The sequence below is a fragment of the Solanum stenotomum genome, chromosome 8 (assembly GCF_019186545.1).
Source record: "Solanum stenotomum isolate F172 chromosome 8, ASM1918654v1, whole genome shotgun sequence".
Lineage (NCBI taxonomy): Eukaryota > Viridiplantae > Streptophyta > Magnoliopsida > Solanales > Solanaceae > Solanum > Solanum stenotomum.
The window spans coordinates 2602657-2630375 of NC_064289.1; the positions used below are offsets into that span (position 1 = coordinate 2602657).

The window sequence follows — 27719 nt, forward strand, 5'->3', positions numbered from 1 at the left end:
TAGGGTTTAGTGGTTGGACAGTACATTTGTCTGGCCACGTTATTCAACTGCCACTTGTTGGGTACTAATTACATTAAAGATTAATTTTTAATTAGGGTCTGAGCTAAAGTTTTAATTGTAAATTATGTGATAACAGACTCGCTTAAGTGGTTGAATAACTCCAATGTCAATCCACATGTTAATGGTTTGGGTCACGCCGAAGGATACGCAGAAACACAATTAATCCTCTTACGAAAAAAAGATGATTTTTTTAATGAATTTTGAGACAACTTAGACTTGCTTAAGTGGTTAAGCAACTTCACTATCAATTGTTAGGTTAAGGGTTTAAGTCACACTGAAGAATAAGCGGAAACACAATTGATCTTCTTGGAAAAAAAAGAGAGAACTTTTTTTTTTTAACTCTAATTGAACGATTTTTTTTAAAATTAGAAGTTATAAACTTAAAATTTTGAATTCGAAGAGCAGATGCCCTTTCGTAAAAGGGCTTCTTTTTATGGTTGTATTATTGTTGCAGTTTGTTATCCTAACACAATGGCTACTAAAGAATTACAGATGGTTATGGTTAGAGTGGTTTGGAGTGTCATACCTGTATGGTTGACTCATTGAGTTGGTAACCAATTCCCACTCTCCTAATGTTTTAAATCCAAAGGTCAAGAAAAGAAGAAAAGACAGAGAAACAACTGTTTTATTCCAACTTTTCTTTTCCTTTTTTTTTTGGTTGTGTTTGGCATGAGGTCTAACTTTTGACTTACACCATGTGTAATGAGAGGAAAAACTGTGTAACACATGTTTCAACAATGAGTTTATGTTTCATGCATGTACTTTGTAGAAATCAAGATAAGGAGGACAACTTAATATCGTAAACGATACGAAAAAATCAATATTATAAAATTAAATTTGATCGGAGCTCTATGAAATTATTCCTTAATTATCAGACTAGTAATCTAAGAAAATGAATTAAAATTTTAACTTATTAAATTAAACCCCTTTTCACTTGTATTAAAATTTTAACTCGATCTGCCTATATGTTTATATGTCGAACTGTAAAAGTTATTCACCTAGTCAAATGATAATCCATGTTCGATAATTCTTGGAATCTTAGTGGTCCAATAAAATTCCTAAGTTTTAACTATCGACGCATCACTTTGTTATAGTGGCGGACCTAATTTATAAGTTATATTATTCACGGACGGTAATTCAGTAACTTTTGTGCATACTTTTTTTTACAAAATTATATAATTTTGATAAATATTTAATTATTACATATATTCTCTATGTTCCTAATTACTTGTCCATTTTTCTTTTTATATTTGTTCACCATGGGCTAATACACACGAAAAACTAAGAAAATTGCGTAATTTCTAAAAGTTGGTTCGTAAATGCAAAAATATGCCTTAAAAATGGTGCGACTATACACAATGCTTCCTCAACTCATTACAGAGGTCCTCATAAATTTTTTTTTAAAAAAAATTGTTTGCTTTAAGGCGCCTGATCAAATCAAGAAAAGATAAAATATTTTTACCTAGTATACCTTCAATTAATTACTTTGAAAAAGACAAAACTTCTTGAAAATCTTAATTTTTTAATTCATCTACTTCATAATTAATAGGGGTAATATGATAAACTCACTATGTCAATTATTGTTCTCTTAATTGGTGTGTCAATTCAAAGGTGAACAAGTAATTAGGGACAGAGGAAATATTAATTTATAACCAGGGGCGTAGCTACCCTTTGCCTAGGGTGTCTGACCTTTGTCGGAAAATTACACTGTATTTTTAAGCAAAATGATACTTTAAATGGTTAAATAACACATTTTGGACACTCTTGAAAAAAACAATAAAGTTTCTTAGCTCAGTGATTTTAGTCGTGTGCGGGTTCAAATCCCCCAAATATGATATTTGACTTTTGATTTTTTTTTCTTTTCATTAAAAATTTTAAAGTAATTATTTAATTTAAAGTTGATAAGCAAATCCTATTTATTTATTTCATAAAACTACTAAAAGTGAAAAGGCTCCATATAGAATTTCTTTTAATATAACTCGTTTGATTCTACTCTTTATTTTTCATTTCTTGTTGTTAGTCATCAGAAGTTCGTGAAATCTTGAAGCATAAAAGTGATTTCATCTAAACTGAATTTTCTCTCTTTTTTTTCTTTGTCTGTTCACTTTCTATCAAATAAACATGACCATTAAAGTTAAATATTGTCTAGTTTAATTTTAAAAATTTTGATATATTTTTTAATTAAAGAAATTAATCATTAATGTTACGTAGTTTGATTTACAAAATTTAAGTGCACTTATTCATATAATTATTTTTATTAGCTATTAAATTTTTGGACATTCTTCGTAAAATTTTTGGCTACGCCACTATTTATAACTATTATAAAAACTCATAAATTTCAAATCTTAAATACTCTTTGACGATGAAGAAAAAGCCCCATGAAGGAGTATATTTTTTTATTGTCGTATTGAGAAAAGTTTATGGTGGGAATCACAAACTTTAAAAGCTAAAATCCACTAGCATTTGTTGCCATGGCTAATCACTAGCTGTTGTACCGTCAACAAAGGATTAGTTCAAGCTTTGTTTTAACAAAAACAAAAGGATTAGTTCAATAATCAAAACTAATCCCCAAAATAAAACTAGTCATGCATTTAAAAAAAATGCAATTCTTGTACACATTCATAAAGGTCATTACATAAGTTAAAAAAAGAGTTAATGAAAGTTAGTGAAAGCCAANTGAGGAATTAGCTAGACGCCCCAACACATTTATGTTGGTTTGCTGTTGAAATCGCTGAGTAAATGCATCTTTGAAATGGTTCCAATCGACGAGTAGCTTGTTGCGAAACCACCAATCGAACCAGGAAAGAGCTTCACCATCAAAGTAGAAGGAAGGAAGAGGTAACCAGTCCTTCTCGTCGAAACCAAGGTATGTGAAGTACAATTCTGCCCGAAAAATCCAGTTCTTCGGGTTGCCGTTGTCATTGCCACTGAATCTAGGTAGAAACATAGTTGATGATGGAGTTCTCTCAATGAAAGCACCAATGTAATGAACTCAAATCCAATTGTAACAGTAACAAACTTCTCAACTATATTAACAAGACTAGAGTTCAATTACAAATCCACAAAGTAAATGCAACAACGCAAACAACAAAAACCCAAACAGAATCGTAGAGATACTAAACATAAGAACTAGGGAATTGATAGAGAGATAGAAGGGGATGAGAAGCTTAGACTAAGAAGGGAGATGAGAGGAAACACTCTTTTCTTTAACAATTTGCATAACCCTTCTTTCCAACTCATTTGCCCTTTTAACCAAATACTAATTGGGCCGGGATCCCAAATAAGACACTCCAACATTTTACTCGGCCCAATAATTCCAACTAAATTAGTCTCCACAAATTCCAGTCCATAGGCCCATACATATCAAACTCTGTTCACAACATCTTCACATGATAGAGTTATGATTTATGTATAACCCACCTTCTTCAGATCCCATATATAAAATTATAATTATTATATTAGATATTGGATAAATTATTTAGAGACATATTAAAAAATTAATATATATATAAAAACTTTGAACTAAAATTATTGAATTCTGCACAATCCATTACAGTGGCTCTGCCTCTACAATTATAGCATATTGTGAGCTTTAATCCAACTTAGATAAAAAAAAAAAAAGAGTTATTGTGTTAACGTCAAGTCTTCAAGCCAATAAATACATAATACAAGTTCATATATAATATTTTTAATATGTAATTATGATTAATTAATATATATTGTCACTTTATATAATGACTTAATTATAGAAAATTTCCATGATTTATTAATATAAACATTTGTTCGGGTAACTATTTACTATCTAACTAAAACATATATTTTCAGGTCAATTTTGGAGGTTTAATTAAATTCCTTACTTTCGACTCAAAATATACATATGTATTTGGAAAAAAATAAAACAATTTATATCTATAAAACAAGGTCACATATGTTGATATATAAATCTAGTACTAGTATAGATTTACGTGTTAAAATCATTAAGCTTTTGGGTTTAACAAGCTTACTTAAAGTAGTATGAGTCGTAAAATTTATTGTACCTTTTAGCTGATTGTTAGACCTGTCTTTTTCCAATTTATGTACATGCATTTATCTATTATCTTGTGTGTATTAAACAATTTTTTTAAGCCTATCTTAACGTCAACTTACTTCTACATGTCAATTCATGTTTAATAATGACATGGATAGAGTACTGCAATTTGAGAACTTTCAATTTCCTGTGTTATATTGCAAATAGACTTCATTACAACCTATAGTTTTCTTAATATTTTGTGTCAACATTATATTATATAGTCTTACACCCCCAAATGATATACTCCATCTACTTCTTATTTAATCGCAATATTTGACTGGGTATGCAAGGTATTAGTTTAACTTATACATATTTTATGTGTCTTAAGACTCTCGGGAGACGTTTGATATATAGCTAGTTTGGAAATACGTTATGTAAGTATTAAATTTTGCATAAAATATTATATTTGATAGTTGGTTAGGAGGTAAGTTATTCATGTTTAAAATTAATATAGTATTTTATTTTCAAGTATTAGGAATTCACATAACTAATATATACATATTGAATAAGTTATGAGGAAATTTATGTACTATTTTATTCATAATAGAAAATGGAATAAGTTTTAATACATAAATAACTAATACCGCATAACTCTAATTCTCTGACCAACAACCAAACGAATCCAAAAGAATAGTAGTCTTACTATTTTCATTCACTTAATTAAGTGGTTGCTCTAAAATTTGTTTGTTCTAACAATGGCAGAATAACGTGCAAGGCAACTCCGATATATATCTATACACTACACTAGAAACGTATTCTCACAATATATACTCTATGATACAGACACAATTATACTTATCAAGCCTGTCATTACATTTGTCGTGATGACATGATCAAATTAATTCTATAATTTTATCTATTTAAAAAACAAGTTGCTATCATAACATACAATTAATTTTGTTGCCTAACAATTGACAAATACCGTGACGAAGTTATGAATTTTGTTAAATGTTTAAAGCTTTATTACTTATTTCTAAAAAAGAAGAAAGATTGATCTATACTCATAGTATTATATTCTATATGTATAATATAATTTTTATGAAATCTTTGTTTTCGACAATTAGTGAAATGCTTGTTTGCCAAGAATCTAAATATAGAACTCATTAAATTTAAATCGATTATAAATCAATCTCTCGTGGCACAAATAATTCTGTAATTTTATAAAATAAACATATCAAACTGATGAAATATTTATGTATTATTAATTGATTTTAAAATAATTATGGATCTTTCTCTAATACTATATCAGACGAAAGCAGAATGATGATGCAACAGTATACATGATATATGCCGCAAATTGCGACGTGTTAGATGATAAAAACCTGAAGATTCTATGTAGATTTTTTACATTTTACTTTTATCGTATACAATTTCCTCCGTTTATTTTTATTTGTTACTGTTTGACCTGACACATTCATTAAGAAAATAATTATTGATATATATATATATATATATTTATCAAACTATCCCTATTAAATGGTGTTTAGATTAGTTCTTGAAAAATGATTTGGATAATTAGTATTTAATGGTTAGGGTCAAATATGAAAAAAACTATCTTTTTTTGATATGTCAAAAATGACAAATAAAAATAAAAATCAATTTTAGGAATAAGTGATAAGGAATTAATTTAATATAATAAAATTAAAGTATATAATAGTTAAATATAATATGTTAAAAAAGGAAAGAACAAGGAATTATTTACGAAACGCATGTCATTTATTTATTGATTTATATAAGTGTGGAATGTGGATACGTTCTTATTCTTACTAGCTTACTTGAAAGATGAATAATTTATGGGTTAGCTATATATGTATATATCTTATTATTAGCTGGGTATGTTGGGATTCTATTCTGACTAATCATCGTGAATTATTGTGATCTCATATTAAGATGTGAAGAGGATAGAATGTGTGCAAATTTTATCAACAAGTAAGGAGATTATTTTTTATAGATCCTCGACATAAAAAAAATATTTTAATAGATTAAAAATGAGTGACTTGGACAAAATAAAATTGTTAATAACCTCAGACCAATTAATCGAAGGCCCTTTCTCCTTTGTTTGAAGCCATATAAAACTTTCTTTCTTCGATCGGCAAACAAAGAGGAAATTTGCCACGTATAATTGAAATCCAATCCAGATACCATAGCCAACTAATTGGTGGAAAGGTTTTGATTTCAAAAATGAACTATTGTTTTGTTGTGTTTAAATTCCAAAAAATTGTATATGGTACAGTGTGATTGTTTTATTAAATAATATAATATTTCACTAAGTAAACAACAAGTCGTTGTAGTATAGTGGTAAGTATTCCCGCCTGTCACGCGGGTGACCCGGGTTCGATCCCCGGCAGCGGCGTTAATTTTATTTTTTTCTCCTCTTTTTGAAGATTATCACAAACAAAATGCCCTACAAAAATCTTACCATTGATAGCCACTCATCCCAGAAATGGCGATTCTCAGCTTCTGCTTCTGTTGTTCAAAACTCCCCTCAAATCCAAAACTTCACAATCTCCATCTTTCCCCACAAACTGATCAAGCTACATCACTGGTTTCTCTAAAATCAGCTGAATTTTCGAGAAATGGTTTCATCTCATTAAGCGAATCAATCTCAAGAGCAAGTTTTCTGGCCCTTCTCTCTGCTTCACTCTTCTTTGCTTCAGATCCTGCTTTAGCCTTTAAAGGTGGAGGCCCTTACGGTGCTGGAGTAACAAGAGGCCAAGATCTAACAGGGAAGGATTTTAGTGGTAAAACTTTAATCAAACAAGATTTTAAAACTTCAATACTCAGACAAGCTAATTTTAAAGGTGCGAAGTTACTCGGAGCTAGCTTCTTTGATGCCGATTTAACTGGTGCTGATCTATCTGATGCGGATCTTAGAGGTGCTGATTTCTCCTTAGCTAATGTGACTAAGGTGAATTTAAGCAATGCTAATTTGGAAGGAGCACTTACAACGGGGAATACATCTTTCAAGGGTTCCGTTATACAAGGAGCAGATTTCACCGATGTTCCTCTAAGAGAAGATCAACGGGAATACCTTTGCAAATTTGCTGATGGAGTGAATACAGTTACTGGTAATGCAACACGAGAGACATTGCTTTGCGAATAGCTTTGTGTAGTGTAAGCTTTGTACTCCTTATAGTTTTCCCTGTATATGAGTCTGGCTATTCAACCTGTTCATGAGGTTCCACATAAACATCAGCAGTTGGAACCCGTATTCGGTTTGATTATATTTGATCAAATTGCCATATAGCTTGTATTTGCATTGTTATGGTTCACTTGCAAGGCACAAAGATTGATTTGGATGACTTGTCATGGTGGCTTGATATCTCTGACGTCTTTGATAGTTAAAGACGTGTTAAAATGATGATTTGAAATCCTTTAACATTGCGACACTTATCCCAATGTAATACGATCTCTAATAATCCATTTAAGTTACTTTGTTGCTCAAACTAATGATTCAACTGCTTCCATTATGGTTAACCTTTGGAATCTTGAAGGGAAGTAGGTAATATCACTTCTCCACTTAAGCCCTGTTATTCCAAAAGGTTCAAGATTCCAAAGCTTAGCTATAAAGGAGGGAGTTGAACTAGCATTAGTTCGATCAGCAAAGTACCTTATATGAATTAGAGATTGTATTTCACAGCGAGAAGTACCATCAATGTTGAGGGATTCCAAATCCAACAATTTAACAAGTTTGAACCTGTCGAAGATGAAGGAGATATCACGCTGCCATAACTGCTATCCTAATCGATCTCATTGAATGATGAAGACTACATTTTGAGTGAGATGGCCGCCACACATCAATCTGATCCTGGTAAGAATGAAACAAAATAGAATTGGTTGATTGTTTGTGAATTATGCTTGAACAATTCTTATTGCTGTGTGATCCAAAAAGTATTCCATGATCACCGGTTGATGTTGTGGTACAATCAATCCTCAACATTTCCTATTCAGAGGAATATTAGAGATCCCCACATGCCTCCATTATCATGCTTCCTAGGTCATTATCAATGGAACTGCCACCGAGCCATTATACTGGCAAAGTGTTGTTATCTTCTCACTGTCCTTCATTTTGCAAAGTCACAAGTTTTCAGTATATTGCCTCTGAAATGAAATGGGGTCTTCAGTTTTCGGTTTATCACATTTTACATGATTAAAAATTAGAAGAAAGATGATAATAAGTCCTGGCCTTCATTTCCTGCTAAAGAGTGGTGGTAGAAGTGCAAAATTGAGCTCAACCAGCATCCACGTATCAGCTTTAGATGACATAGTAGTATGAACTCGCTCTTTACCATGGCACTCTATCTCGGCCTGCCCTTAAACTTCAACCAACCCAAGTGCTGCAACAAGGCTCTGCATTGATGGTCCAACAGTATCTATGGATCTTGTGAACTTCAACACACTTCATCTTTCAGCATTCTTCTTTTCCTGTGTACTTGAGTTTCCCCACAAACAGGATAGTAGGCATAAAGGATAAAAGCAGCAATGGTAGTGATTAAAGGAGCTGTGTTTTGCCTGCCATATTAACACAAAGATCCTGCAAGCTGGGATTTTGCTAATTTGCAGTTGGATCAACCTTGGGTTGCATATTCTTGAATCTGGAATTTGTGACCTTTTTTCAGCTCTAGGTTGGGACTTCGAATTGTCCTAAATGGTGCAAGTCAGGCGCCATTAAACCAGTTGATATTACCTGCTGGATCTCTACTTTATATATATATAGTTTTGCATGCCTTTATTTGGTTGAATATTTATCACTAAATGGATTTTCTTTCCTCTTTGGAGAAGGTATTATTTCTTCAGAAAAGAAAGTTTTCATTGCCAATTCTGTTGCTTTTATATTTTGTAGCTCAATTATTTCCAAATTCTTATTACCTTGCCTTGAATGGAGAAGTCCAATAAAGTACTGTATTCATATAGGATCATAGCAGTTTGTAAGTTTTCAAATTTGACCACCATCTTTTGAAGTAGTGCTTGGTTTTTGGTTCTTGAGAAAAAAATTCAGGTGATTGAGCTCCAATTTTTTAACTTTCATGGCAAAAGATCAAGGCAATTGAAGATTGTAAAGTTCTTCCAAGATTTTGCTCGAATGTAATCAAAAGGCAAGGATTTTAGGTTATGATTTAGTATTCAAGGATCAAAATTGTTGACTCCAGAGTTACTTGGGAGGTTGGTTAAAGCCTAAAAGCTCTACAACATATTTTCATACAGAATTCATCTTTTCGGGATAGGTAGACATACCCAACTCTAAAAGCTCAAGGAGCATTACAGGTCTATTGTTGTCAGCAAAGAGATGAGAATATGTTTGTGTAGGAAAACTATATGCACAGCGGAAGCATATTAGAATCTTACTGCTTACATGAATAATAGATAACCAATACGATTTATGCTAGAACACACAATCATACTAGAACACATAAACTTGCTGAAATTTAATTCGATAAATACCTCTTGAAGCGTGAACTACCTTCAAGCGAATCCCCAAGTTAGACAGACCTTCAAGTGAATCTACAAGATAGCTATGGTCTTCTACAGTGATCCCAAGTTCACATCTGAACTCTCTCAATACTTGGGTGGGCAAGTATGAATAGAAAACTAATCAATCTAGGGCTAGAAGAATCCCTAATTATAGAGATTTCTTCACAGTCCAAAGAGGAGAACCAAACACACGTTATTTTTCTTCAACCGAAAAATACACGCTAGTTTTCTTTTTATAAGAAAACTAACGCCTCTCCCCTTTTCCCTTTAGAATTAGGATTCTGAGTTCTAGTTAAATATGGGCACTGGAGGGACCACAGAATTAATTACTGAGGCTTCCTATTATGGAAATAATTCCAAATAATTAATTTGAATTATTCTTACCATAATAAATTACAAATCATTCCACTAGAAATTCGTAATTGCACTCCTCTATTTATATTTCGTAATTCCCCATTAAACACTTATGTAATTCCCCATGTTAAGATTTCAGATACTAATCAATAAATTAAATTACTGACGAATTTAACTTAATGATTAATTTCCTTTAGAGCACTACTTAACTTATTTCATGTGTCGGATTCATAAATCCACTTGCAAGGTTTGACACGATGAAAACTTATAAGTTTCTCAAAAAGGCATATCAATCAATCTCTATAACGAGACATGGATTCCATCAACTAACTTATTATTTCACCAATATATATTATTATCATCCAACTTACCAGGCATATTGACCCATCTCAGAATCTCACCTTTTAATAAATCAAAACGATAATTAATATATACAGATCATAATAGTTATATCAGGATTAAGAATATAAGTACATTTAATAGTTTAGAGAATATGTTTTGTCAGTCAGTCTAAAACAACTATCTCTACTCGGTCCCGTTCAATACATACAAAATGCACTAGCACAAGAAGTTGGAACTATACCGTTCCCATAATCAAGATAAATTACATATAATCTTGTGCTACAATCGTACCGATGGCATGTCCAATTTCCATCCTAGATTGTGAACAAAAAACTTTATACTTATAAGAACCGATGATTTAATCCTCTGTGTATAAGCTAAAACTCTATACACTAAATCATCTACTATATAAGTAAATAGACACCATAAACGAATATATGATCTATTAAAATTGAGCAAATATTTATTCTATAATAAATATTATTTCTTAACACATGGTTAATAGTATATATCCCAACAGTTTGTGCCCACTGTACCCAGTGCTTAAGAAAGACTTATGTGAAAGCATAGCAGGAAGGACGAAAGGAAAATTATGTAGTAGAAAGCCTGTTTGAAAATGTCCCTTTTGTTTTTACTTATTTCTCTGTGTTGAGACCAAAAGCTGGAAACATTGTTTTGTTGATTCTTTTCTTATGTGGTCGTGTACAACAACATTAACCCTATAGGCTTACTACTATACTTAGACTGCAGCAGCCTGTCTGTTTCTGTAGCAAATCCCAGTTGTTCTTTGCTGCTAGGATTGTTCCAGTGGTAGTAGTAACCTACCACTGGAACAGGTATGGAGAACAATTGAAAAAGACCATGATGATTGAAGATACAAACTGCAGTTTGATCGACACAATGTTCTTCAATCCTATTATGTATGTATAAAAAATAGAATTTCAAGCCATCAAAAGCATACAAAAAAATGTTCTGTCAAGCATCAAACTTATTCAGAAAGGGCAATGCAAGTTCATTGCACAGTAGGTTTCCAAAGTACATTGCACAGTAGGCAATGCAATGCAAGTTCATTGCACAGTAGGTTTCATGCAAATCTTGACAAGAACTTATTCAGAAATTTACATCGTTTAGTTGCATACGAAGAGTTAAAAGGAGTATAGAGATGTAGTTCCCAAAGTCCCTGCTTTGTAAGGCACAAAGCTAAAAAGATTAAAAAGGTCCATGTCATATAAGGTTCAAATAACCATCAAGAGATCCCGGAGTAAAAAGTATTGAGTCTGTCAACATATGGCCGTACTAGTAGTCTTCAACAAATCTATAGCAACCTGGTTCCAAGACTTCCAGAACTCCTGCAAATTAATCAAAAAATTATGAAACGAAAAATCATTTGTAGCGCAACAAACTAACATCACGGTGTTACTGGAAGAAGTAAAAATAAGAATATATGTACTGTACGATCAACATCATAAACTTGCCTTAGCTAAACAAGATACATTTTTGGAAAAGACTTATTTTATTCTTTATGAAAATGCTCCCACCCCTTTAAAAAAGAGCAAGTTTCAGCATGAATCTATTACAATTTTGTGGGAAAAAGAGTAAGCAAAATGGAAGTAGACAACCATCATCGTAAACTGTGCTGCTAAACAAAAGGTCCTCAAAGAAGAAAAAACTGAGATAACAAATTAACAAGTTCAGAATTTGCATTAAAATTAAAATTAAATTAGAATATTTCAAGATAAAAGGTTCTGACATCAGAGACGCATATTTGATCAATGGAATAATTTTTTATGTCCTTCACTAACTTACCTCTACTAAATAAATGGGAATTCACGTCTTGGGGGATCGGAGGCCATGTTTCTAGTAATAAAGTGACCCTGAAAACAAGAATTTGCAAAAAAAACTTAGCTTCCACTGATGAGTACTTGCAACCATTGCAATATAATTAACAACATGCATACCTTGCCACCAATTTCCTCTAGATGCACTGTATTGGCTGTTTCCACTAGAATCGTATTCTCCTCCTTCCTTCTTGTACTGAAATGTTTATAAGTACATCAAAAGGAGTTAGTATCATCACATTGCATATTTTAAATTATGAAGATTATTTTAAGAAAAAGAACTCACAGAAGGATATGATAGAGTTTTATGAGCATCAGATGACTTGATATACATGTCCTCTTGACCACCATATAAGAGAGAAGAACTTAGGGGACATGTTTCCCCTCTATCTTGAAAAAGTGATTCATGTTCCTTACTGGATCTGCAATGCCCTGCACCTTGTTTATTTTTCGTCACGTAAGCTGCTCAAGGATGTATGTTTTAGACACTATATCACATATCTCACAATAAAAGTAATGCTATCTCAGTGTGAATGCAGAATATACAAGCAAAAGCATCAAGTTACCACGCGTTAGAACCTACGATTGAAAGCAATTGTTCATGATTATAGAACTGATAAAAGAAACTGATTGTAGTGGTAGACCAACACACTGGTTTTCCAGTGTATAAAACCTTATCATAATTACACGGAATCATACATCTTTCATCTATTCCCTATTCATCACTCATAGTACAAGTTACAGAGTAAAGGCTTTGTTTGGATTTATACCACAAGAAATACGTGATCAAGTGTGACCAATTGATTTGAAGGGGAATGGAAAGAGGTGTCCGAGAATCTCTTGTATGTAATAGGTTTATCTTATGTCGGTAGAATCAAGTACGTGAAGCACCGCAATGATTCTCCAAGAGTCAGGTGTTAAGATAGATTGGAGAATAACACATAAATTTAATGAGGTGAAACAAAGAGAGACAAATGAGAATGAGGAAAAGAGAGAGATCACAAGTGACAAGACACCTGTAGCTGATTTGTTCCATGCCCTACAACCAGATGACTGCTTCTCCAGAGATTGTATGAGTTCAGCTGCCGAAGCTTTCCTTCCCATAACCTACAGGAATATGGAAGATGAGATAGTACAATAGTTTTTTTACTTTATTTTCGAAAAGGAGAACACAAGCAGATCGATGCTACGCTATTTCAAACTATCACAATTAATTTCCTAGTTGACTACCAAAAATAATTTTTTCAGCTGAAACTTCTATATTGTTACAACTATCACAAAAAGAGTTGTTATGACTTATGACAGAATCATAGAAATTAAGAAACAGAGTTTCTGGTGTTTACATGACTTAAAGGATTGTCAGATTTTGGTTAGGAATTCAAGTCGACTCTGCTTTACTTACCAAACCCTACCAACAAAGAAAAGGTAAGAAACTTTTTACCTCTCCTCCATGGGAAGAGATCAATCCAATGCTATGAAATTGTAATCCCTCAACTACAAGAATATCGAAAGGGACATTCACATGAAAGAAAAAAAATGAATCCCTTCTTATCTTCTCTTGGGAAAGAGAAAACCTTGATTATAAATCTAAAATGATCGAAATCGCAACCCCTTAACTACTTGAATTGATCACAAAATTTGCACCCACATCAACTATTCCACAAGGTACGTGCTATCTTCCACCAACGTAAGTACCAATTAACTCTGCCACAAGCACGCACATCAACTATTACATAAGATGCCCATAAACCACCTCTAACATGCTACCTTTATGACTTGAGGATAAAGAAAGAGCATATAACACACCACTTCAACTGTTACCGATACCCACAACTAAAATCCTATTCGTCGACCACCAACAATCAAGTTTCCATTCACAGGTTAATACAATTCTATCACAGAAATTAGCTAACAGAGTTTCTGGAGTTCACAGAAACTGATAGATTTGCCATATACTGATTAGTGAAAACCCATATCTCTCCACTCCTTCATGTTCTTCATAAACTACTTCAATTAGCAAATTGCATCTTATTTCTACTTCTATTTTCAGTTAGACATATAACAAATTCCAAATTCCCAAATTCTTATTCCATTAAATTATTCAATTATAAACTTTAGTATTGAGTCAAATCATATATACTACTCTAATGTCGTTCGTTCATATAATGAATAAGTACCTTAGATGGTGGTGGGAAAATTGAAGAGAAAATACCGGTGGAAGCAGAAACATCAGCAGAACCCACTTGCTTCTTCTTACTACTTTTTTCCATTGAAGAGAAAGGTAAAGTACGAAACAAAGATTTTTTCTCTATATAAAATAATTGAAAATGCAGATTTCTGTACAGTTGAGAATAAGGGTGTGTTTGGTACAATTTCATGGAAAATGTTTTCCTGGAAAATAAGTTGATTTTTGATTTATTCTCTCATGTTTGGTTGGTGAGTAGAAAATATTTTTTGAAAAAGATTTTTAGTGTTTGATTTATGAATGAAAAATATTTTTGAGAAGTATCTTTTATTTTGTTAGAGTAGAAAATAATTTTTGAAATTGAAAATAATTTTTAAAAACAAACTTAAATTTTTTTGGGGGGTGGGAGTGGTAGGGGTAGGGGAAGGGGGGGGTCGAGGGTATGGATGAAAAATTGAAATTTTGAAGTTAAAAATATTTTTTAAAAACAAACTTAAATTTTTTCCTTTTTAAAGGGGGTTGGGGGTTTATAGGGGGGTTGATGGGGGGGCGAGGGTAGTGGGTGGGGAGTAAAAAAATAAAAAATTAAAATTAGAAATATCTTTTAAAAACAATTTTTAATATTTTTTTGGGAGAGGGTGGGGTAAAAAAATTGAATTTAAAAATAAGCTTTAAAATTATTATTTTTTTGGGGGGAGGGGTGGTTTGAGAGTAGTGACAAAATAAATTGATTTTTTCAATAAAAAAATAATTGTAATTTGAAGTTGGAAGAGAGTTTTGGAAAATGTTTTCTTTAAGTTTAGAAGGGAAGTCATTTTTCTTAAATTTGAGGAAAATAAGTTGATTTGGAAAACATTTAATCCAACCAAACATGAAAAAATTGAAAAATATTTTCCTTCATACCAAACACACCCTAAGTATATAAGAATTTTGGGGAAAAAAGAACAACTGAATAGTGAAGTCTTGAAAACTCTACATAATTGCGAATCATAAATGTCTTACGTTACTACTACTACATCAAAAATAGAATTTCATTTTATTTACTATATCTTAAAATCATTATCTCTTATTTATTTATTTTATATATCCTCAAATTCAACAATACATTAATATTAAATAATAACAGAAAGTAGTAAAAAGTCAAATTAAAAGTTCTAAAATATGGCTAATAAGGTCAGTTTAGGAATGTATCATATCAATAGGGAAAAATTAATATAAAAGGGAGGGAGTATTGAGTTTTAACTTTGACTTCAAATTTAAATATTTTTTTTTAATATCAATAAAATATTATCCAAATATTCTTTTCTTAGTTGATTAATGTAAGTTTCTCTTTCATGCCTTCTTTTTCAGATTCTAAAATATCCGAATCTTGAATTATTTTTGGTATCATGTAACTTTATTTTATAAAAATCAATTTGTGGAGTGTCACACATTTTGTAGAAAACAATTTTGCAAAACCACAACAATCACTATTATGGACCCCTGCCCTATAATACAAAGTAACTTGATGATCAAACCACATTTTAGTTTAGGGCCAATTCAGCATCAAACATTATAGGAGTGGACTGAATTGATATTCGTCTATAAATTTGTGAGAGACACAATTATATGTTATTAGAGGCTTTTCCTTATTTAAAAAGAAAAAAAGGACAAGAACTTTACCTCCTTTCGTTATATATCGAACACAAATCAACTTTAAATTCACTAAAGCATATAGTATATTAGAAAAGAACTCATTTATCCTTAACAAAGAGGTTTCGGGTTCAAGCCCCTTTGGGTACGGAGTCGCCTTTGTTAGGGAGTGCTTTACCTTTCAATGTGGGACTTCCCGGCGTGAATCCAAATTTAGTCAGGCTTCAATGTGGGTACCGGACACCGAGTGGAAAACCAAAACAAAATAATTAGAAAAGAAGAAGTTAATAGAAACAAAATATTCAGCTAATTCATGTTTGCACAAGGCTCATTCTAAAGGAAATTGCTAACTAATGGTGTCTTATAGTATTAGTAGTCCCTTGTTTGTACACTTTTTCATGATAATGTATAACTAAAGCTTGCATTAGTTATATACTATATTCTGTATTGAGAAGTGCATTACTAATACCATGAATTTCTAGGTATTAGTAATGCAAAGGAATTTNGTAACTTTATTTTATAAAAATCAATTTGTGGAGTGTCACACATTTTGTAGAAAACAATTTTGCAAAACCACAACAATCACCATTATGGACCCCTGCCCTATAATACAAAGTAATTTGATGATCGAACCACATTTTAGTTTAGGGGCCAATTCAGCACCAACTATTATAGGAGTGGACTAAATTGATGTTCGCCTATAAATTTGTGAGAGACACAATTATAACTAATGCAAGTGTTACTAATACACTTTATTGAACATTATGTTTATACATTCTACCAAACGACCTTCATTTTTTAAGTTTTTTACCTGAACCAGCAGGTATATATGTGAGTTTTCTATCTGAACTATCATCAAATATTTATCGAAATACACTTGAATCATCACTATCTGAATTTCATATAGGAAAATTCAACAAACGGATAGTTAAGCTATCCCATACACATTAATTATCTAACTTGCAGAATAAACCAATCACCAAAAAGAATAATCTGAGGAATAAGTTTGTAACACAAACATTGTTTAGGAAAAAATAACTATATATAATGCCATATGTATAATTCAGTATAAATTAAACACCCACGTTATCTGAATATAGGTTGCATTGAAAGAATTAAATAGATTTTTCTACACTTCAAGATTTGATTCCCATCCTTTTCTCATCTCTTACACACACATAGATTTTATATTTATATATATAATATATGGCTGGCTCTCTTGTCTTGCTAGAGTCAATTTTCATAATATTTTTTTGTACACAAGATCAGAATAGGAAATTTGGCCCTTTGATTAATGATGACCCCCACCCATGAAAAAGGTTTAAATATATATGTGGCTTTCCTCATTAGTGCCATGTATATTTTAATTTAATTATTAAAAGCTAGTGTATTTGAGGCAATTGACAACGTTAAAAGGCTTATCTATAAGTCGATAAAAAAACAAAGATATGTAAGAGATAAATCACAAGTAATAGTCCTTTTCTTTCTTTCTTAGTGCTGACCCCATTTTCTCTTTCATGTTTTCAATTTATATACATTTTTATCTATTTGTCAAGTTGGATCCAGAATTTTCTCTCAAATGGCACTATCACTCATCGAATCAACACAAACTAACAAAAAGTCCTCCTCCACCCCATCCACATCTTCAAAGATATCTCAAAAAATCCATCCCAACATATAAAATAAATTATCGAATCTAAATTTAAGTTTTATGTGTTAAAATTCGTAATAGTACCACAATTAATTTGAACTTGATTCACAATCATTTGAACATTTTTTAAATAAATAAACAAAGTTTGTGTTCAAATGATCACCTCAAATCATCTATTTTATACGTTCTACCGCAACAACAGATCATTCACAGAAAAATAGCTATATTTGATGTTGATTAGCCTTTCAACTCTAGCCACAATTAGTCATCCACATATTTTATCTCACACATGGATTCAATCCTCCAAAGTCAGGTTGGACCGTTAAAACTCTCTTCAACCTGCTCATGACTGAATTCGAATACATTATAACATACACTATTCAATTCCCTGTCCAGATACGCTAGCTAATACAATAACAAGTCTCATGCTTGGCAAGTTGAGATCAGTAGTTAAATTATATGATTTTTTAATGATTAGTGATCATGATATAATCATCTAAATAAAATTGAAACGTATATTGTTCCGTAAACTATCGCTATCTACTATCTAGCTAGAATCTGATAAAGTGGTATAATTTTTCTTGCGCTTTTTATCCCTACTTTACTTGATGGAACAATTATAAAATAGTAGTATTGAAACAGTATAAAATGAACATAAATAATATTAAAAAAAAAACGTGGACGGCAGGATTCGAACCTGCGCGGGCAGAGCCCACATGATTTCTAGTCATGCCCGATAACCACTCCGGCACGTCCACTTATGGTTTTTTACTGCCACAGTTAGAATAGGTACAAATATATTACAGTAAGGTCAATCCAAACATACAACAGAAGAAAGAGAAATGTATAATGTAAGAATGTGACCTAGTGATTTCTTTACAGTTGCCCAAGTCTTAATGAGCTTGATACATCCTAGTAGAAGATAGCAAGTATATCATAACATTAAACAAAATGCGTATAAATTGACTTGAACACGAATCCATAGATTTTTTTTCTTCAAGGTTGTGTGTGCCCGCACACCAAGTTATTATTCCACTTATTGAACGTCCTCTACAATTCGAGGATCATAATCCCCACATCAGGTTTACTTGAAGACAACGATCTTAAATAAGGTTGTTTAACTCATAAAGCATTTACTAAGGTAAAGTTGTTTTCACGTTACTTATAGATTACAAATTTTAACCGNNGCAGAGCCCACATGATTTCTAGTCATGCCCGATAACCACTCCGGCACGTCCACTTTTGGTTATTTAATGCCACAGTTATAATAGCTACAAATATATTACAGTAAGGTCAATTCAAACATACAACAGAAGAAAAAGAAATGTATAATGTAAGAATGTGAACTAGTGATTTCTTTACAGTTGCCCAAGCCTTGATGAGCTTGAAACATCCTAGTAGAAAATAGCAAGTATATCATAACATTAAACAAAATGCGTATAAATTGACTTGAATACGAATTCATAGATTTATTTTCTTCAAGGTTGTGTGTGCCCGCACACCAAGTTATTATTCCACTTATTGGACGTCCGAGGATCATAATCCCCACATCAGGTTTACTTGAAGCCAACGATCTTAAATAAGGTCGTTTAACTCATAAAGCATTTACTAAGGTAAAGTTGTTTTCATGTTACTTATAGATTACGAATTTTAACCGTGAAAATAACCACTGATGCTTGCAGCCCTTCCCCTTCTTTTTTTTTTTCCCGCGTTAGAGTACGCAATTAAAGTTTGAGATTGGAGGGATTATAGGTGTGTGTGATCACAAGCATCAATTGTCAATAAAACGAATTAGCCAGTAAAAATATATGCATTAGTTTGAACCATGAAATGCATAAAAGAAAGATCAAAGAAATCCCCATGTAATACCAGATGGAATTCAGTAGCAATCTTCTCTCATAGTGCTCAATCAATAAGGACTCGATTACTAGTAGTATAAGAAAGGTTTAAAAGAGGATCTCAAGTAGCCCTTCAAGCATCTAAACACGTCGAGTATAGAGTACCTTAAAAATTCAAGTACCACATGACACATGAACATTCATCCACACGGGGATAAATTCTGCTGTTAAAATGGGTTAACCATGGAACAGATAGAACTGAGACCCCAAAATGTCTAATACTATTACATTCTCCAGCAGAGGGAGACAACATATGTACCAAAAGTTACAGTGCCAACTTCAGAAACAACTTAAAATATCCACATCCTATCAGCTCCAATGGCAATTCAATGCTTTTTCCAAACTTCTATACCTTACGGCCCCAAAGTAATATTGTTCCTGGAAAATGTTCACTCAGTTAGGAACAAACTAGGGAGGTATATCAAGAAATGAAACACAAAACAGTTATAAATGGCAACAGAAAAGATTCAATTGCACAAAAGATTATGAAGATGATAGATCAGATATGTGAATATTTGGCTAGTAAAGTATTACCAAGAAAGAATAAGGAAACACTGTACAATCAGGAATTTTACCCCGAGGACAAGAAGTAATACCTCAGGTGTGCAAATAATTGGCAGCCATCATCAATTCCAAAGTGATCTCAGGCTCAATATGGAATTCTGTTTCCTTGCCACTGCAGAGGAAAAAAAATCCATATAAGTACAACCAAACAAAATCAACAGCATATAAGAAGGGGAAGGAGTTGCTTCATAAGATCAAAAGGATAGGAATATCAATACCCAATAATAGTTCATGTTTGGGGCTTCCAGATTGTGATCCACAACAAAAAGGGGAACACTAAGATCTATTAGCAGCTAGCTCACTAACTCATAGAGATGTTACATCAGAACAAAAAAGCAGCAAGATACTGGAAAAAACTATGTGTTACTTGAGCATGCACCACTATCTGTGTGAATATCTCTAATTCACAACAAATTATCATACCATGTGGACCAAAACAAATGCTTGCCCCCAAACATTGTAGATGAAGCAAAATTCAATTCAGTAAAGCATCATCTTAGATTAAGTGTTGAAGTGGTAACCGTCTTATATAAAAAATCCAATGCTCTCCTCCTCAGTGCTACAAGGAAGTCAAGGAAGCAGGTAGTTGTACCACAATAGATTGTAACACCAAAAAGTTCCCAAAATTGTAAATTTTCAGTAAGAAAAATATCATAATAAGAAGTGGAAGAGGACATAACTCTCAGAATTCACACTGTTCTTTTGGTTGAACCTGCAGGGCTATTTGTTCATTTCGAGCCTATTTGGTAAAAAGGAAGTCGTAGTGGTTGACAGTCTCTTGAATTTGCATTGTTGTTTTGGTAATATACTGCAACCCTAATCATTCATTTCTTTGAGTTTGGTTGTAGAATGCTACCCTACTTATTATTCATTTCTGAGACTACTTGCTGAAAAATGAAGACAAGTGGTGAAAGGCATGTTGAGTTTGCATTGCTCCATTGGTTCTAGACTGCAACCCTACTCATTCATTTCTTTGAGCCTACTTAATAAAATCTGAGACCCTCCTTGATGAAGTTGCATAATCCTGCATACTTCCCAAATTTCCATGATATATAAACCTAGAAGCGACTTATGCCCTCATTTCACCCAGTGAGAAATTTCAAGACTACATTTCAGCAACTTAGGATTTCTAACCTAACTATTTTAAAGCCAAATGCAAGCAAAACTTAGGACCACCATTTAGGACCAAAAAGAAACTACAATCTAGTTTACCACATGTTGGACCTAGCAAAGACAAAAATATATATCATGATCTATATGAAGCCAACCTCAAAGGTGCTTCACATAGATCAATACAAGTGCATGAGCATGCCCTAGTTTACAGCTAGTTCATATAACCACGAGGAGTTCTCAGATCTAAGACTATGTATGCTATCGAAAATATTGAACATCAAAAACACAATAATGCAAATGCTCCTCTTAGGGCTCACAAACTACTAAACCAGAATCATCTGAAAAGCCTAAAACATGGATACACCATACCAATATAATGGTTTTTATTCTTTTTTAACCATGGGGTCCAGGACAACTTGAGCGCACCTAGACTAATTCCAGGGGACACTTGTCACTCCATCAACAACAAGTACTAGGTAACTATGTTCACCAAGGCTAGGACAAGACAAATGGAAAGAAATCACCTAATGTTTTTGTCATCTGAGACTTGATGGTACTCAACCCACTTCATTGACTACTAGGCCATACCCTTAGGTGCTCATGTATTTTCTACTATTGCCAGTTAGGCTCCTTGCTCATACATCAAATTACAACAACATACCTAGTGTAGTCCCACAAAGTGGGGGTCTGAGGAGGGTAGAGCGTACACAAACCTTACCCCTACCTCAAAGGTAGAGAGGTTGTTTCTAATTGACCCTCGGCTCAAGAAAAAACAGTCCAATCATACATATGAAAAAATGATGCCCAATGTAGTTATAAGTCCTTCTGAATTAAAGGGGTAAACCTGAATTCTATATTTCTATAACTAAGAAATCAACACAGGACAAACATAGCAGTAATTTATGGTGTTTAAATAAATTGTAAGATATGACCTTGCATATTGAAGGGACCAGTAAAAGTACTGGCAGATCTTCTCAAGAATGGTGGTGTTAATCTCCGGAAAAGTTACTTGCCCATGCTCTGTCTCAGCAAAACTCCCTGCAACAAACAAATTACAAATAGTTACAATCACATCCCAATTACCATCAAACACCGAATAGAAATTAACAATCGCTCCAATCAAGGAAATCACATTTCTGCTGCAATTACAACGATTATTGAATTAAATCGCTATGGACCCCAAAAAATCCCTAATTGAAATTGAAAAAAAGGGAGATTGACCTGGAGAAGTGAGCATGTTACGAATAGTCTGTGAAACCATAGCAGCCTTCTTATCAATTATGAATTCAAAACCTTCGCGGCTGATTAGCTTCACGGTATCCTCCTTCTTCATCTTCGCTGATGGGTTAATGCCAAAAAATCAATTGATCAGTTTGCTTGTGGAAACGATAAACGGAAAAGATACACTCGTGCGTAGATGATAAAGGTAAAAAGGAAAAGCTTGTTGGAAAAGTTTTGGTCATTGACAGATCCGAACCAGTGGATCGGGTTGGAAGTTGGTATTAGAAGGAGTTGTTGGGCCATTTGTATTTGGGCCGCATGTCCATATGTATATGAATGTATTTGAAGTGATTCGCATGTATGTGAGATACTAGATACATGGGAAAGTGGTGAACGAGATGAGAGATAGAGGCAATCAAAGTTTGCTATGTATTCCAGATACATGTGATTAAACTTGTATATAATGTATCTAAAATAAATTACACCTAAATTTGACCTCATGCATTTGATATACATGTATTTCGACGTATTTGCAAGCGCAAAAATCTAGTAAAATACGTAATATTGTAAACTAAAGTGTATTTAAGTAATTAACTCCTAAACTAGTGGATTTATGTAAGTTCCCAAGATCCAATATAACCTCTAATAAAGTATTTCAAATTGACATATTCTTTTTTTTTGGAGGGATGACTGTTTTTTTCATTTGTCTAGTAGAGATTTAAGTTAATCACATAAATTATTTCATCTCTTTTATTTATATACATCAATCTCAAGTAGCAAATACATGTAATTTTATGACTTATTAAGCCGTACAATTAAAGAAAATGATATAATTTATTTGATTAACTTAATTATATTATAGATGAATGAGAACACATGAAAAAATAATATTTAATTGAAACACTTTGTTCAATATGTTATAGGGTAATAGACCATATATAGTAGTAATCGAGTTTTATTCTTAGTGAAGGAATAATATAGTTTCTGTCATTTCATGATGAGACCATATATATTGTTTACGTTTGCCATTTCATGATGAGACAATAATGTTTGTGGTTGACGCATACAAGAGAAAGTAAACGCATGCTTTATTTTATTATCATTAATATAATAAATGATATGTTATTTTTAGAAATATTTAATTTTAGTATTCGTATTTCACTTTTATTTGATATGATACTTATGTTGGTCGCACCAAGAAAGAAATAAAGTCTTCTAAAACTTTCACCATTACTTATTACATGTATTTACCTTATTATACATACCACAAAAAAGAATCGAAAAAAATAAAATTGTATTCCGAATTCAATCAAACATCTTCACATAAAAGTATATGAGTAAGTCTAGTCACATAAGAAAATTTAAATTTTTGATTAAATTTTTTGAAACCTGAATCACTTTGAATATAAATTTTATTCAAAATATTTTTTTTCGATACCAATTTGAATCAATCGAATCGCAAAGTGAGTATCAGCGTGAAAAAAAAAGAATGCTATCAGTTTGCTTGATTAGTCTAATATAGTGAATTAATTCAACAACAATAAGTTATTCTACCACCTAAATGAGATAACTTGTGACATCAATAAAGTATAAATGATGAGATAAATAATTTCATGTCTGCCTAATATCTTCAATCAATCACAAAATAAAATAATAATATATTAATCTATGAGATTATTATACTTTATATCTCCACCAAACGACTCCTAAACTGTGAAGGAATACTTCAACATTAAACATTCCCATTACAGCCTGCAGGCTGCAGCCAGTCATTGCCAACGGAGGCTTTCCGCAAATACCTCACCAAAAGGTCGCCGTTCCATTTTTGCCTGGAAAAAACTGTTTGATTCTTTCTTTTTGCGATAAATAAATAACCAATCTCTCCGTCTCTAACTTGTCATGATTTAAAAAAGAAAGAAGGATTTTAGAAAATTGTAAACTAAAATAAATGATAAAAATGTGTGTGGTAGTAAGTCGTTTTATAAAATCAACATTTTAAAATTAAATTATCACTTAATATAAAAATATATCAATTTTTTCAATCTAATTAAAAAAAGTGAATAGTATATAAATTGAGACAGTGGAGCGTGATTAATAAATATACTATGGTAGTTTTACAACTGTTCTCTTTTGGACCGAGTATATATAGAAAAAATATGAATGATAAAATAAGCAAAAATAGCAGTGCGCACATTGGCCGTTTCAAAACTACAACATTTCTCTTTTTGTCAATCATCCATTTCCTTGTTCAATCCTCTCCAACTTCCTCTCCGGTCGACGCCGTTCCGATCTCTCCTTCCGGTAAGCTTTACATCGGCATACATACATATAATTACATTTTTCTCTATTTGAATATCAGCATATACATATGTGTGCGAAAATAGCCTCTGTTTTTTTTTTATGTTGCAGTTAGGTTTAGTCTGGATCCGATTAGATCGGGAATTTGTCGATCTGAAAAAGGTTTGTTCGTTTGAGTAGGTTTTGGGAGAGAAGAGAGAAGTGATCATGGCAAATAAAATGGATCACGAGTACGATTATTTGTTTAAGATCGTCGTGATTGGGGATTCTGGAGTGGGCAAATCAAACATTTTATCCAGGTTCACGAGAAATGAGTTCTGTTTGGAGTCGAAATCCACTATCGGCGTTGAGTTTGCCACCAGAACTCTTCAGGTTTGAAACAATCTCATGGTGTAATTTTATTTGCATCCTTTTAGCTTCACGTACGGTGATTTTTTTATTTCTATTAGTTTAACCTTCAAGTTTTTTGTTTCTGTAATTACTCTTATGAAACATGAAATGATGAAAACTATGACAAATTGTTGAATTATTAATTTTAAGCTATTGGAATTACACGTTTGTATGGTTTTGTATGTGAATGTCATAGAGATAATTGTTACTATATGACTCGTCATAGTTGGCCCTTTTTCTCTTTTTCCATTATAAACAAAAAACAAACACCTTAGACATGGTCATCATCTATTGAATGAACGCCAACAAAGTTTGATTCTTTCATAGTGTACAGATTCATTCATTATTTCAAGGTATGCACAAGGTACAATTGCATATATGTAGCTGGACCTTTGTATGGACATGCTTGTTAGGAGTAAGGAAATTTTGGTAACTGTGTTTTACATCTGAATCATCTTGGTTACAGATTGATCTGTCCCTGTGAGAAAAGTTGTACAATACTCTTATTTTCTTTTCTGGTGAAATGAAGATGTCGTCTATATCTGATGGGAATTTGAGCGTTTGAGTGGCGTTTATTGTGTCCTATAGGTCAAAAAGATTTTACACTGTGAAGTACTAAATTTTGTAAGCCCTGTGGACCAATGAGTCAAATTGCTTTTGCCACCTGCAAGATTCATTTCTTCTCATTATTAAGGCATGGCAAAAGTATTGTTCTTTTGACATCTCTCACTAATTCTACTTTATGATGCAGGTGGAGGGGAAAACAGTGAAGGCCCAGATATGGGACACTGCAGGGCAAGAAAGGTACCGAGCTATTACCAGTGCTTATTATCGAGGAGCAGTTGGTGCCCTCCTTGTCTATGACATAACAAAGAGGCAAACATTTGACAATGTTCTGAGGTGGCTACGGGAATTGAGAGACCATGCAGACTCTAATATTGTAATCATAATGGCTGGAAACAAGTCTGACCTTAGGCATCTTAGAGCAGTCTCCGAGCAGGATGGTCAAACTTTAGCTGAGAAGGAAGGGCTGTCATTTCTTGAGACGTCAGCATTGGAAGCTTTTAATGTTGATAAGGCGTTTCAGACTATATTGACAGATATATACCAGATCATTAGCAAGAAGGCATTGGCAGCCCAGGAAGCAGATAGCACTGCACTTCCTGGTCAGGGTACAACCATCAATGTCAGTGATAACTCTGCAAATGTGAAGAGAGGCTGCTGTTCCACTTGAGTTTATGTTTCAAAAAGGAAATAGAATTTGTAGCAAGGCATAAACTTTTGATTTTTCCCTTGTTTCTTTTCTTGTCTTCTATTTCCTTCATTCAGGGCAAGAGAGGCTAGTAGATTACATTCTTGATTGATAAAGAGCAGAGCTTATTTCATGTTAATATTGCCTAGTGGTTTAGGACTATCTATACTTCATATGATACACACTTTACCCATTTACTTAAGAAAATTGTGGATACTGGTGATGTTGGCAAGATCAAATTAACTCTGATCTCCAGGACTTGGTGGTACAAATGAGTTTTTAATTCAATCGGAGCATGTTTCCTCGTGTTTCTGTCAAATAAAGTTATGGCTGCTGTTCTGTGAGTGTTTCTAATCAGTATGTCTTCTTTTTTCACAATTGGTTTTGCTGAAATCTTGCTTCCAGTACAATATTCTGTGTCGGTATTTAAAGCAAGGAAACTTGAATATGATGTTCTTGGAAAGGAATAACAAAAAAAAATTATCATCAAGGAAAGTATGTTTAGTTTACTACGTGTATTAACAAGTTTGTCACACACAATGTAAGAGGATTCAAAGCCTTATACTTGTTCCCCTCTCGAACCTATTTCAGCTCCATGGCATTTCTTCATTGATTTAACAACATATACTTACATTTCTTGTAATAAATTTTATCGTTAATAATGTTTTCTGAATTTATTAGAGAAAGGAGAAAAATTGCATGCCCTTTACCCTTTTGTAACGCATTAATGGAAAATGACAAGAACAAGAACGTCAAAGTTGTTGAAAATGGGAAATTTGAAAATTTCTAATCACATGAGAGTTGAAATATATTAACCTTTGATTCAAACATATCATGTATTATAATAGACAATAGTAATAAACAACTTCTAATTTTTTTTTTCTCTTGGATGTCTCCATCTATTTAGTTGTTTCGACTTGCAAGTTGCAAAGGAACAAAAATATCCCCGTATGTGGGAGAAGTTGACCAAATCACGTAGTGGACGGCTGACAAGTTGGTTAAAAGGTGTGGCCTCTCAAAATTGCAAAAGGCACAAGTTGGGAACTCCAGATGGTGATTAGTGCCTACTGCAAATATATAGATATAGTCCTTTTTTCCAGTTTTTCGATTTCCTGTGGATCGCGCACTACAGGACCATCCTTATAATGGAAATGACATGGAAAAAAATTAGAACTTCTTATAGTTGTCAACGTCTTGGACCTTTGAAAACTCGAAAACACAGCAAAATCTGGGGTAACAGAACAGCTAAATTCTCAAATTATGTTGGCAGTCACCACACTAGCCAAAGGTTAACTAAATTAATTATGCTACCAAGAAAACAAAGACGATAAAGTACATACACATCTATGCCATACTCAACAAGAGAGAGATAGAGAGAAA

General features: G+C 32.7%; 4 protein-coding genes and 2 non-coding genes across 7 annotated transcripts; 3 read left to right on the plus strand and 3 right to left on the minus strand.

Moving 5' to 3' along the window:
- The first annotated feature begins 6410 nt into the window (after nt 1-6410).
- TRNAD-GUC (transfer RNA aspartic acid (anticodon GUC)) lies at nt 6411-6482 on the plus strand. The gene has a single exon. It is a non-coding gene; the product is annotated as a tRNA-Asp (tRNA).
- A 39-nt stretch (nt 6483-6521) lies between these two features.
- LOC125872606 (thylakoid lumenal 15 kDa protein 1, chloroplastic) lies at nt 6522-7301 on the plus strand. Its single transcript, XM_049553354.1, has one exon. The coding sequence runs from the start codon at nt 6573-6575 to the stop codon at nt 7230-7232; it is 660 nt and encodes a 219-aa protein (XP_049409311.1). The 5' UTR covers nt 6522-6572; the 3' UTR covers nt 7233-7301.
- Nucleotides 7302-11379: 4078 nt separating this feature from the next.
- LOC125872608 (uncharacterized) lies at nt 11380-14485 on the minus strand. Of its 2 annotated transcripts, none has more exons than XM_049553358.1 (6): nt 14313-14485; nt 13152-13242; nt 12422-12567; nt 12256-12331; nt 12104-12171; nt 11380-11646 (listed from the first exon to the last, which is right to left on the minus strand). In XM_049553358.1, exons 1-5 carry the CDS (start codon nt 14403-14405, stop codon nt 12155-12157), a joined length of 423 nt encoding a protein of 140 aa, XP_049409315.1. In that variant the 5' UTR covers nt 14406-14485; the 3' UTR covers nt 11380-11646; nt 12104-12154. The 2 variants fall into 2 exon arrangements, with proteins under 2 accessions (XP_049409315.1, XP_049409314.1); XM_049553357.1 differs by having other exon boundaries at nt 12422-12597.
- Nucleotides 14486-18279: 3794 nt separating this feature from the next.
- On the minus strand, nt 18280-18361 carry TRNAS-AGA (transfer RNA serine (anticodon AGA)). Its single transcript has one exon. It is a non-coding gene; the product is annotated as a tRNA-Ser (tRNA).
- A 1212-nt stretch (nt 18362-19573) lies between these two features.
- LOC125872609 (uncharacterized) lies at nt 19574-22677 on the minus strand. The gene is made up of 4 exons (XM_049553359.1): nt 22400-22677; nt 22111-22216; nt 20098-20177; nt 19574-19879 (listed from the first exon to the last, which is right to left on the minus strand). Exons 1-3 carry the CDS (start codon nt 22509-22511, stop codon nt 20099-20101), a joined length of 297 nt encoding a protein of 98 aa, XP_049409316.1. The 5' UTR covers nt 22512-22677; the 3' UTR covers nt 19574-19879; nt 20098.
- A 1899-nt stretch (nt 22678-24576) lies between these two features.
- LOC125872607 (ras-related protein Rab11A) lies at nt 24577-26586 on the plus strand. Its single transcript, XM_049553356.1, has 3 exons — nt 24577-24700; nt 24878-25069; nt 25839-26586. Exons 2-3 carry the CDS (start codon nt 24905-24907, stop codon nt 26319-26321), a joined length of 648 nt encoding a protein of 215 aa, XP_049409313.1. The 5' UTR covers nt 24577-24700; nt 24878-24904; the 3' UTR covers nt 26322-26586.
- The last annotated feature ends 1133 nt before the right edge of the window (nt 26587-27719 follow it).

Coding starts and splice junctions, on each gene's coding strand:
- LOC125872606 (XM_049553354.1), top strand. CDS start 6,573: ATGGCGATTCTCAGCTTCTGCTTCTGTTGTTCAAAACTCCCCTCAAAT.
- LOC125872608 (XM_049553357.1), bottom strand. CDS start 14,405: ATGGAAAAAAGTAGTAAGAAGAAGCAAGTGGGTTCTGCTGATGTTTCT. Junction 13,243..14,312: donor TTTTCCCACCACCATCTAAG/GTACTTATTCAT, acceptor ATATTCCTGTAG/GTTATGGGAAGGAAAGCTTC. Junction 12,598..13,151: donor ATGGAACAAATCAGCTACAG/GTGTCTTGTCAC, acceptor ATCCTTGAGCAG/CTTACGTGACGAAAAATAAA.
- LOC125872609 (XM_049553359.1), bottom strand. CDS start 22,511: ATGAAGAAGGAGGATACCGTGAAGCTAATCAGCCGCGAAGGTTTTGAA. Junction 22,217..22,399: donor TAACATGCTCACTTCTCCAG/GTCAATCTCCCT, acceptor TGTTTGTTGCAG/GGAGTTTTGCTGAGACAGAG. Junction 20,178..22,110: donor TGGTCCCTTCAATATGCAAG/GTCATATCTTAC, acceptor TTTCCTCTGCAG/TGGCAAGGAAACAGAATTCC.
- LOC125872607 (XM_049553356.1), top strand. CDS start 24,905: ATGGCAAATAAAATGGATCACGAGTACGATTATTTGTTTAAGATCGTC. Junction 25,070..25,838: donor TTGCCACCAGAACTCTTCAG/GTTTGAAACAAT, acceptor TTTATGATGCAG/GTGGAGGGGAAAACAGTGAA.